Here is a 12,155-nt window from a genome sequence, read left to right on the forward strand (position 1 = left end):
TGCAGGAAGATGGTAACAGTTGTAATATGCCAGAACGGCATTAATCTAAACTCTTCTGACTTTCCCAACTCCATTCTTGCTGGAAATGTCTCCGAATATTGGGGTATCACATGAAAATAAGCACAGCAACAGCAACTCAAGAGCAATGGCAAGATTTTACTTCTGTAGAGGGTATACTGCTAACAGGAAGCCAAATAAACAAGTGTGATAAGCAGGCAATCTACCTAGCTTTTTTTCCCCCTAATGAATGACAGTCTTTGATCTGTTTGGTCAGATTTTTGAGCTACAGTCTCCCACAACTAGCTTCAATTTGTGTACACACTCAACCAAAGTCAGGACACCAGGCCAAAACTTGTCAGGAGAAGCAATTCTTACTCAGCTGGCACTCTACCACTATGCCAAGCACCTTGATACAATTCTTAAAACAAGATAATGGCTTAACTAAAACAGCTTTTTTAAAAAATGGTAATTATATGCTTATTGTCAAACAACCACTGACAGAAAAAATTCTCTTAAACTCACTGAAGAGTTTCAGATTACATAAATAACCCACTATATTATCCTGGGCTAATAATGACATCTTGTGGTCAGTAAAGAAACTGTTTTCAAAAGCCATATAACGAATGATTGTTGTCCTTAATGTACTATGTTGTCTCTCATCTCCTTTGCTGTCCCTTGGTTATCTCATACTGTTACAGTATCTCACTTTGTTATCTGATATATTGAATTTATTTGTATTTGGTTATTTGAAATTTGATAGGGAAGGGGGGAAAACCAAGACGGGTGGGGGGAGGGTAATGGGTACCAAGATATGTGAAAGGGTATCAATGTATGTGAATTAATGCACCTTCTATCTGGCAAATATCATGTAACCCTTTTACTAATTACAATAAAAAATTAAAAAAAAAACAACAAACTGTTTTCCTCCTGGAGGGCGTGGCTCAAGTATTAGAAAGTTTCCCTCTCAAGACCCTGTACCACAACGTATGTCACAAAAATATACTAAAATTTCCAAATATAAATAAGTATATACTAAAATGTGCACATAAACATACAGGGTAGAAGATGTGAGTGTTTTGATTTAAAAAAATATTCTGAGTCAGTAAACAGGAATAGGACCAAAATCTGGAGGTTTCACTAATTCCCAAGTAATCAATTGTACTGTTGTACTGTGAGTCACACCTGGAGTAACTAGAGTCTTCACTAATTTACTATGGGGGGTAGAAGCACCTGTTCTAGATCTGTTTTTTTTTTCTTTTACCAGTTATGGCTTTTTCTCTACTTTGACTTTCTTTAGCCTCTATCCTCCTCCACATTTCCTAGCATTCTTGTTCATTTCACTTAGGGGAAAAAAGGCATTGTTTGTGTCATATTTGTCCTGATTAGACAACAGGGATGGTTTCCAAATTTGAGAAGATACAAAACTAACAGTTCTTTCTCCCCTTTGCTCTCTCAAATAAAAAAGAACTGGACTATGGATTTCTGGAGGACATTGGTAACTTCCCTGATTCTCACGATCCTTAGGTTTAAAGGGGAATTCTACCATAGCAAGGTTGTCAGATTCTCCTATCAACTACACAGTCAATATAGTGACTATAATCAAAGTGCTTTTCTTGATGTCAACTTACCTTTTTATATGTTTTTTAAACTGTTCAAGTGTTTCCTCCACTTTGTCAGGACCATAGTTGGGAAGCGCTCTACGATTGAGCTACATTCCTAGTCTCTTAATTTATTAACATAAACGAATTGTCCGTGTTATTTAATTTGGCTCAGTGATCCCTTGCCCTCCCAACCCCACCCCCAAAAAATAAGACAAGAAAAAAAAAAGCCTAATAAATCCCAACTAGATACTGCTGCTTGCTGTAGGCAACAAATCCTAAATACTGCTGCTTGCGGCAGGCAAGATTATCCAGCCAGAGAAGATACATCTTTCTCCTCGACAGTCAACCACAAAAGAAAGCCTTTAGGATAAAAGCCCGTAATCGCCTACAAAAATCCCGAATTCACCAGTAAACCAGTTATTATACTATCACATGCTTTTATAACAGGGCCCCAAATGAGGCGCTCCAAGGTTCATTGTCAATATTGGTTCAAGTCTAAAGTTGGTCCCGGGCTACGTTTTCAGCACCGGGTCTGCGGGAAGTTGGCACCTCCAGCTGTCAGGACATTCACCCACCCTGCCCACCGGACATCACCTTCGGTAGGTCTGAGGGGGAAGATGGGAGCCACTTACGGGACATGGGGTGCCGGCAACTTCTTGCAGGCCCGCTGCAGCTCTGCAATCTCCGTTTCCAAGGCGCGAACTTCAGCCCACCCAGCATCCATGGCACTTGTCACAGACTCGTAGCGGGCCGCTGCGGTCCAGGCGCTTCAAGACGCCCGCGCTCCCGGCGCTAACCATTTCCGAAGATCACTGGGGGAAGGCGACAAAGCGACGCGCGTTGACTCCTACTCCCAAACAATATTACAGGTCTTTCACGCCCATCGCACGTTGTCCGAACTACCTCTGAATAATCTTGAACCTCTGAAAATGTAGTTCGTTCTGATTCAAACCCCAAACTTTCACCACACACAGTCTCCCCCCCCGCGAAAGTGGCGTTTGGAACTACCCAAACTCCTTCTACGTCACGGCAGAGGCGTTTCCGGAAAACCGGAAGCAGTGAGTCTCTTTATTTTTCTTCCTCCACGCCACTTCCGCCTACCCAGTCCAGAAGTCGAGGAACACGCGGCTGCTAAGTCTCGTCCCTGGAAATTAGAGCATTTCGGCTCAGGCTCTTTTTCAAACTTTGGATCGAACGTGGTGGAGAGTGTCGGGGTAATCTGGACCACGAGAAATAAAATGAAAGACCTTTCGGGAACACTGAGTGTGTAAACGGAACCTTAGGAGGCTGGGTGGGGAGTCGGATAGGAAGGAAGAGCAAACACTGTCGCTCAGACCCACGCCTCTGGGTCTTGGGGACTTCACGGCGTGGCGTGGGTTCCGGAGAGGCAAGGTCGGCACTGTAGGACGTCGCCTCATCCGTCTGACTCCTCTCAGAGCAAGAAAGGTGGGGTGGGTAGGTTGGGGACCTGCCGTGTGAGATGCTGTTTTGTCATCTCCCTTTGGAGCAGTCTGTCAACTGTTGGGTGCTGGGTAAGTGGGAGCTGAGTGCCCGCAGTGCCAAACGAGCGCGGTAGAATGGGTGTACAGCAAGTGTGTTTCTGCGAAACACTCCCATCAATCTTCGTTATTATCTGTGTGTATAATACTGTGTAGTGTAGACTGTGTAACATAGGATTAGCTGTTCTGTCTTCTGAAATTAGAACTGAATTGTGATACCGATTTCGCCGGTAACTCTGTTTATGGCATTGAAAAAGGAACTTCATCTTTTCCTGCTAATTTGAAAATTAGCATGAACTCAAACTGCTTTATTTTTTTTTATTTTTTTGCCAGTCGTGGGCTTGAGCTCAGGGCCTGAGCACTGTCCTTGGACTTTCTCAAGGATAGAGCTCTACCACTTGAGCCTCAGCACCACTTCCGGCTTTTTTGTATGTATGTGGTACCGAGGAATCGAACCCGGGTCTTCATGCATGCTAGACAAGCACTTTAACCACTAGGCCAAACTCCCGGCCCTCAAACTGCTTTAAACAATACAGATGGGGGGGGGAGGCTAAGTCGGGGGTCGATGGCTTATACCTGTAAACCTAGCTACTCAAGAGGCTGAAATCTGAGGATCACGGTTCAAAGCCACCTGGGCAAAAAAGTTCCCGGGAGACTCTTACCTTCAATTAACCATTGGATCAGACGTGAAGCTGTGGCTCAAAATGGTAGAGCGCTAACCTTGAGCAAAAGGGCTCAGAAACAGTACCCAGGCCCTGACTTAATGCCCTACAACTGACACAAAAAGAAAAGAAAAAGAATAAAATAGCAGTATTTAACTTTGTGCTTGTTAGCACTTTGGGTACATTTTTATTGTTCAATAATACTATTGCAGTATTTGTTTACTTCCCTTATGGCTGTAGAACTTCATGAGGGAATTTCATCTGGTTATTGTCAGTTTTTGTTAAAGTGAATTTTTTTTTTTTTTTGCCAGTTGTGGGCTTGAGCTCAGCGCCTGAGCACTGTCCTTGGATTTTTTTCTCAAAGTTAGAGCTCTACCACTTGAGCCTCAGCACCATTTCTGGCTTTTTTCTATGTATGTGGTACTGAGGAATCGAACCCGGGTCTTCTTGCATGCTAGGCAAGCACTCTACCACTAGGCCAAACTCCCGGCCCCTAAAGTGAATTTTTTTTCCAAGTGTATAAATAGAACAAGGGGAGCCAGGATGTTGGTTGATGGAAAAGCAATTGCTTAGTAAGTGCAATATCCTGTAGTCAAATTCCAGTACCAAAAAAGAAAAGACTATCTATCTATCTATAGTTAAAATAGAAAGAAATCCTGGAGTTTGGCCTGGTGGTAGAGGGCTTGCCTAGCATGTATGAACACCCAGGTTCGATTCCTCAGTACCACATACATAGAAAAAAAAAGCTGGAAGTGCTGCTGTGGCTCAAATGGTAAAGCTTTAGCCTTGAGAAAGTCCAAAGACAGTGCCCAGGCCCTGAGTTCAAACCCCAGGCAAGCAAACAGAAGAAAAGGGTGGAGGTGGAAATGGCACTGTGTTTTAGATGGTAGGGCACTAACCTTGAGCAGAAAGAGACTTTAGAGACAGTGCCTAGGTTCTGAGATCAAGTTCCACTGCCAACAAATTAAAAAAGAAGGAAAAGTATCTAATAATGTGAATAAGGTAAAAGTAATAGCATATCCTATTTGTGGTTGTTAAGTAGAAAACTATCTTCTTGATCTGTATGTGTATATTTGTAGATGTGGTACCAAAGAATATTCACAGGTAATGTGGATGTAGGGATTGAGCACAGTCTACGGGGATAATTTTGGAAGCAATACAATAGGAAGTGAAACACAGGCTGCAAGAAAAACCTGGCACAGAAGGTTCAGAGGAAGAAATTGTGTTTTATGAGAAAGAATCCCTTTATATACAGAACATTTCTATTCCTACTAGGACACACTGGCCTTCATGAAAGCCAACAGAGAAACAAAGCGCCTTTTTGTGGGTGGCCTTAGCCAGGCCATTTCTAAAACAGACCTACAGAATCAGTTCAGCAGATTTGGAGAAGTTTCTGATGTAGAAATCATCTCACGGAAAGATGAACAAGGTAAATCTTATGTTTCACTGAATGGCTAAATGAAGGGCAAATAACTGCAAAATAAAGCAACTTCAGAGGTGATATAAGCTCTGAACACTGAAAGTGAGAGGAAGTGTTATGTGCATTGTGAAACTTAACTGCAATTCTGAAACCTGAAACATTCTACAATTTTTAATTTAAGTCTTAAGTTTTCAGAGTTAAAATTCTAGCATTAAAAGTGTCCTGTTGGAAGTGGCATTGTAACTCAACTTGGTAGTGTGCTAATCTTGAGCTGAAGAGCTCAAGGACAGCGGCCAGGCCCAGAGTTCAAGCCCCACAATGAACAAGACAAAAAATAAAATAAAATTATTACCTAAAAGTGTCCTGTTAAGGTCTGGGAATGTGGCTTGGTAGAATGCTTGCCTTGCATGCATGAAGCCTGGGGTTTAATTCCTCAATACCACATAAACAGAAAAGGCCAAAAAGTGGCACTGTGATTCAAGTGGTAGATTGCTAACCAAAAGAAGCTCAAGAATAGTGCTCAGCCCCTGAGTTCAAGTCACAGGAATGACCAGAAACATTTTTCAAATGAAATTAAAGTATCCTGTTAAATAGACTATCACTAACCTATAGTCTAGGAGTTTCCTTTAACTGAGTGAATTTTTTTGCTTAACCGATTTCTTTCAATATTTTCCTATACTTGGAAAAATGAAGTTTGTATCCATTGAAAAATAATTTTTTCTTATTGAATACATTTCTAACAGCTCATCAATATATATATATATATTGTTCTGTGGATATGAGTTTAAATAAATTTATTTTTACTTTTAGGAAACTCACAGAAAGTCTTTGCATACATTAACATCAACATAGCAGAAGCAGACCTGAAAAAATGTAAGAGTGTTATATATTTTCTGTATTCTTTGTCACTTGATATCATTGTGAGACTTGAAATAACTAATTCTAAACTCAGCTTCAACAGCAACTTTTAAATATATCAAGAGGGCTGGGAGTGTGGCCCAGTGGTAGAGTGCTGGCCTAGCATGCACAATGCCCGTGGGTTCAATTCCTCAGTACCACATACACAGAAAAGGCTGGGAGTGGTATTGTGGCTCAAGTGGTAGAGTTCTATCCTTGAGTAAGCTCAAGGACAGTGCCAAGGCCCTGAATTCAAGCCCCAGGACTAGTCCAAAAAAAAAAAAAAAGTGTCAGAGATCTAAACGTGTGTGTGTATTTGTATCCATGTATTTCAGCCAGGCTCATATCTAAAATCCAATTATTCAGGATGTTAAGATCTGGAGGATTATGTTTTGAGGCCAAACTGCAGAAAAATCTATGAGGCTCCATCTTCAAAATAACCAGAAAAGGTCAAGGTGGACATGTGGTTCAAGTGGGAGAAAGCCACATAATTTCATATCATTCAGGCAAAAGACCAAACTTTCATAGATATAACTGATACAGAGGCTGGGAATGTGGCTTAGTGGTAGAATGCTTGTCTAGCATGCATAAAGCACTGGGTTCATTCCCTCGGTACCACATAAAGAGAAGAAGTTGAAAGTAGTAGACTGCTAGCCTTGAGCAAAAGAAGCTCAGGGACAGTGCCCAGGCACTGAGTTCAAGCCCCTGGACTCATCATCCTCCACCCCCCCCCCCAAAAAAAAAAAACAAGTAACACTGTGGCTCAAAGTGTAGAGCACTAGACTTGAGCAAAAGAACTCAGGGACAATACCTAGAACCTGTTTCCACACAAAAAAGAAAAAAGTAGTAAGTGTTAATAGTGAAACAAAAATACAAGATTATGTAGATCTCTCTAGATGTAGTTTTGTGTTAAACAAATCTACCTTCTTGATACTAAATAATTAGTGCTATAATATATTTTTGCATTACCATTTACTTTTGTGATGATTCTACCTTACAGGTATGTCTGTTTTAAACAAAACAAAATGGAAAGGTGGAACACTGCAAATTCAGCTAGCAAAAGAAAGTTTTTTACACAGGTAAAATTTGTCCCAGATAGATTTATGTCCTATTTATATTACAGTCCGTTTTATATATTCTCTTAATTTAGTTGAAAAATAAATACCACATTATATGGTATTAGCAAATTCACACATTGCAGGTAGAGCTGACATCACTCTCATTTCTTACTCTTTTCACCGTAGGCCTCACAGATATAGGATTTATTGCATTTATGTATACACATATTAAGCTATAAAAACACAATATTCCCTTCATTCAGACTTTCTGTGTTAATGTAGTTTCCCCATTCCTTTAAATTTCAAAAATGCATATTTAGGCTATTTCTGTCTTCTCATGATTGTAAATGATTTTTGAACATATCTCTTATATACATGCATGTGTTTTGTGGGGTTTATTGCAAGAAGATATTACTAAATTGTTATATTGATTTTGATTGTTAATACTATTGTCACTCAAACATATAAAGGTATTAGACATCCATATGAGAAGCATAGGAGTAGTACACCTGGCTTTAAAAAAAATAATGTAACAACAAATTGTTATACTATTCTTATTTATTTGTCCATACTGAGAGGTGAACTCAGTATGAACATGCTAAGCAAATGCTGTACCACTAAGCCCTGCCCCCAGTCATTTTGCTTTTTAATTTTGTGTTTAAGATAGGGTCTTGAAGCCTAGTGTGGTGGCTCATGCCTGTAATCCTAGCTACTCAGAAGGCTGAGATCTGAGGATCACAGATCAAAGCCAGGCTGGGCACTAAAGTCTGTGAGACTCTTACCTCCAATTAACTACCAGAAAACTGGAAATGGTACTGTGCCTCAAGTGCTAGAGCACTAGTTGGCCTTGAGCTAGAGCTCAGGTACAGTACCCGGGCACAAGAGTTCAAGTCCCACAACCAAAGGCGGGGCGGGGAAAAAAAAAAGATAGGGTCTTGTTACAGGTGGCTCATACCTGTAATCCTAGTTAATCAGGTAGCTGAAATCTGAAGATAGCCTTTAGAGGTCAGCCTGGGCAGGAAAGTCTATGAGATTCTTATTTCCAATCATCTCTCCCCCAAAAAAGCTGCAAATGGAGCTGTGGCTCAAATGATAGAGCACTAATCTGAAGTAAAACAACATTAGGAACAATACCTAGATCCTAAGTTCAAACCCCAGGAGCAGCACAAAAAAAGAATAGTTCTGTACATTTGCCAATGCTGATGATGTCAGATGGAGATCATCATACCTCTCCCAACCTATACCAACCTAGCTTGTTTTTGAGATTGTATCTTGCTAACTTTATCCAAGCTGTCCTCAGACCTGATCTTCCTGTCTCTGCCATGTGCACATAGACATGGATATAGACACACACACATACATCTATATAGAGACTGAAGTAATAGACAAAGCATTAGGAGGAGAATGTGAAATGGGAAACGAGAAACATGTTTCCTTTTCTTTGCATTTCTATGTTTGCCAGTTATTCTGCAATGAAAATGTCTTATATATCCAGAAAATAATATGTCATTATGCCATAAACAAAGTGATGTTTTGCTTTCGTTTTAATAATTATGCACCGGCCGGGAGTTGGGCCTAGTGGTTAAAGTGCTTGCCTAGCATGCACGAAGACCCGGGTTCGATTCCTCGGTACCACATACATAGAAAAAAGCCGGAAGTGGTGCTGTGGCTCAAGTGGTAGAGCTCTAGCCTTGAGAGAAGTCCAACGACAGTGCCCAGGCCCTGAGCTCAAGCCCAGGACTGGCAAAAAAAAATAATAATAATAATAATTATGCACCTACCCAGGCTTGGTGGCTTACACCTATAATGATAGCTACTCAGGAGGCTGCCATCTGAGGATCTCGGTTGAAAGGCAGCCTGGGCACTAAAGTCTGTGAGACTCCTCTCCAATCAACCACCAGAAAACCAAAAATGGTGCTGCGGCTCCAGGGCTAGGGCAGTATCCTTAAGCTGAAGAGCTCAGGGACAGTACCCAGGCCCAGAGTTCAGCCCCATAACTGACAAAAATGAATAAATAAAATAATTATGCACCTATTTATAATGTACATTTAAGGTCAACTGAAAAAAAATAAACATTTGTGCGTAGGCGATTATTTTAACTCTTTTCTTTTGATTCCTATTTGATTCAGGTTGGCCCAAGAGAGAGAAGAAGCAAAAGTAAAGAAAGAAAAATCAAAAACAAGCAATAGCAGCTTCTCCGAAGAGATAGGAGGAATGGGTTTCCATATGAAAGCTGTGCCAGGAACAGAAGTCCCAGGACATAAAGTGAGTCTTCTCCATTAGCCTTAACCAGTCTTAGAATTGGCCCTAAGGCCATGTGATTGTGGTGTCATTTTTTTACCTTACTTTGAAGCATTAACATAGATTGCACTTAGGATTTTCATTGTAGATTTACAGTCAAATAAGCATAGTTCTCAGCCATTTTATTTTATTTTATTTTTATTTTTTGCCAGTCCTGGTCTTGAGCTCAGGGCCTGAGCACTGTCCTTGGACTTTCTCAAGGCTAGAGCTCTACCACTTGAGCCTCAGCACCACTTCTGGCTTTTTTCTATGTATGTGGTACCGAGGAATCGAACCCGGGTCTTCATGCATGCTAGGCAAGCACTTTAACCACTAGGCCAAACTCCCGGCCCCTTTGCCATTTTATATAAGCAGAAATTCAAACTCTGGAGGAAGCTGTCTCACAAATTCTGTAGGTGGTAAGAAATGTATACAGATCTCCCAAGATTGCCTTTTTTTTTTTTTAAATACCAGTCCTGGGGCTTGACTCAGGGCTTGGGCACTGTCCCTGTGCTTCTTTTGCTGAAGGCTAGTATTCTACCACTTGAGTCACAATGCCACTTCCAGCTTCTTCTGAATAGTTCACTGGAGATATGAATCTCACAGACTTTCCTGCCCAGTCTGGCTTGAAACTGAGATTCTCAGTTCTCAGCCTCCTAAGTAGCTAGGAACACAGGTGTGAGCCACTGGCACTTTGCTCAAGAGTGTCTTCCTACTACCAGCTGCTTTTTTTTTTTCTGTTTGTTTGTTTTGCCAGTCCTGGGCTTACACTCAGGACCTGAGCACTGTCCTTGGGCTTTTTCAAGGCTGGAGCTCTACCACTTGAGTCACAGCCCCACTTCTGGTTTTTTCTGTGTATGTAGTACCAAGGAATGGAACCCAGGTCTTAGTGCATGCTTCACAAGCACTCTACCATTAGGCCAAACTCCCAGCCCCACCAGCTGTTTTTATGTAATGTCCTTCATGATAGATTTGGGATTAATGTCTACTCCTTTCTAGTTTCTTTCCTCTCACACTTTTGTTTGGGAACTCTAGTTTTATTGTCAGAAATGAAACCCAACAGTACTAATTGCCCACCGTTAACTTTTAAAAAATTTTATATATACTTTGGCTGTGACATTTGTTTGTTTGTTTATTTTTTAGAATTGGGTTGTGAGTAAATTTGGAAGAGTCTTACCTGTTCTTCACCTTAAGAATCAACATAAACACAAAATATCCTTTGTGATTAGTTTCTCAGAGTAGATTATTATTTATTTAAAGTGATAGATGCTTACAGAATATACTTAGGATATCTCTATTGGTAAATTTTTAGGTGTATTACAGGTTATATGTTCCCACTTCTAAGCAAGGTAAGATCTATTTATTTACATTTATATAACAATTTAGAGAAAATGAGAGAATATTGTGAGGGATTTTTTTGGAGGGTGGGGTCGGTAGTGGGGCTTAAACTCTGGGCTTAGGTGTTATCCCTGAGCTCTTCAGCTTAAGGCTGCCCTACCCCTTGAGCTACAGCATCACTTCTGGTTTTTCTAGTGCTTAATTGAAGATAAGAGTCTCATGGACTTTTTAAGTGCCTGAGATGGCTTTGAATCATGATCCTCAGAACTCAGACTCCTGAGCAGCTAGGATTATAGGTGTGAACCACCATGCCCAGCCTATTGTAAGGTTTTGTACAGTTAAACAATATGTATGTTAAATGCTAAAACAGTTTTGTTAAATCATGTATTTTATTTCATATGGATTCACAGCCATTAGTAAAGGAGATATAGAGTGAGTAAAGAACAAGGTTTATTGTGAAGAGTTTTAAAACTTGATGTGAGTTTGAATTAATGAAACAGTGATGAGGCTGGGAATATGGTTTAGTGGTAGACTGCTTGCCTAGCATGCATGAGGCCCTGCATTCAATTTTTTGGAACCATATAAATAAAATAAGCCAACTCGCTCAGCAGATTTTTTTTAATCTTAGAAAAGTGATAAGATAAAATTTTCCAAAAGAGGAAAATATTAGGTAAAAGAGGAAAATAGGAGGTCAGAAGTTTGGCCTAGTGGTAGAGACTTTGTGTAGCGTGCATGAAGATGGGTTTGATTCCTTGGTATTACAAAGCCAGAAGTGGCTCAAGTGTACAGCTCTAGCCTGAGAAAACCCAAGGACAGTGCTCAGGTCCTGAGCCCAAGCCCAGGACTGGCAAAGATTGAGAGAGAGAGAGAGAGAGAGAGAGAGAGAGAGAAAGAGAGAGAGGGAGAGGGAGAGAGATAGGTGGGAGAAATTTAGTAGGTAAAAATATCAAACAAGCAGGAAAGTGGTAGGTAGAGAAATAGAATGAAGTACAGAGGAAACAAATTCTGGTGCCTGATCAGTGAGGTCAGATTTTATCTGCGACCCTGAAAAGTTTATATTATGGACTACTTACTGTTCAGATGGTATATGTTAGTATTTGCTGTAATATTTTTATACCATCCAAGTAATTTCTGCCATCTTACAATGTTGGTGCTTTGTTTTAATTATGAAAATGTCATAAGAAGCTCAATTTCATAGGTCCTACAGGATTATTAGTGGAGTCACCACTTTCTTTGATGGGAACTATGTAGCAGCCTGATGGCAGCAGGCTGCAGGATGATATAGAATAATATTAAATAATATTGCCAGGTGCCAGTGGCTCATACCTCTAATCCTAGCTACTCGGGAGTCTGAGAATTGAGATTTGAGGATCCAGCCTGGGGAATAAATTTCATGAGAC

At 40.6% G+C, this 12,155-nt stretch overlaps 2 protein-coding genes across 4 annotated transcripts in view; one reads left to right on the plus strand and one right to left on the minus strand.

Annotated features, from left to right (window-relative positions):
- The window catches only part of Cenpp (centromere protein P), a 182,849-nt gene extending 180,518 nt beyond the window's left edge, over positions 1-2,331 (minus strand). The window contains exon 1 of the mRNA XM_090329933.1: positions 2,234-2,331. Coding sequence (XP_090186059.1) covers positions 2,234-2,325 — 92 coding nt within the window. The 5' untranslated portion in view covers positions 2,326-2,331. The remainder of the gene's footprint in view (positions 1-2,233) is intronic.
- A 376-nt stretch (positions 2,332-2,707) lies between these two features.
- The window catches only part of Nol8 (nucleolar protein 8), a 32,869-nt gene continuing 23,421 nt past the window's right edge, over positions 2,708-12,155 (plus strand). The window contains exons 1-6 of one of the 3 annotated variants that reach the window (XM_090329936.1): positions 2,708-2,815; positions 5,038-5,191; positions 5,993-6,055; positions 7,080-7,158; positions 9,267-9,402; positions 10,561-10,629. In XM_090329936.1, coding sequence (XP_090186062.1) covers positions 5,053-5,191; positions 5,993-6,055; positions 7,080-7,158; positions 9,267-9,402; positions 10,561-10,629 — 486 coding nt within the window. In that variant the 5' untranslated portion in view covers positions 2,708-2,815; positions 5,038-5,052. Of the gene's footprint in view, positions 2,865-2,919; positions 3,134-5,037; positions 5,192-5,992; positions 6,056-7,079; positions 7,159-9,266; positions 9,403-10,560; positions 10,630-12,155 lie in introns of those variants that run through there. The other 2 variants (XM_090329934.1, XM_090329935.1) reach the window with 2 other exon arrangements.

Source organism: Megascapheus bottae, chromosome 3 (genome assembly GCF_031878675.1).
Source record: "Megascapheus bottae isolate mThoBot1 chromosome 3, mThoBot2.hap1, whole genome shotgun sequence".
NCBI lineage: Eukaryota > Metazoa > Chordata > Mammalia > Rodentia > Geomyidae > Megascapheus > Megascapheus bottae.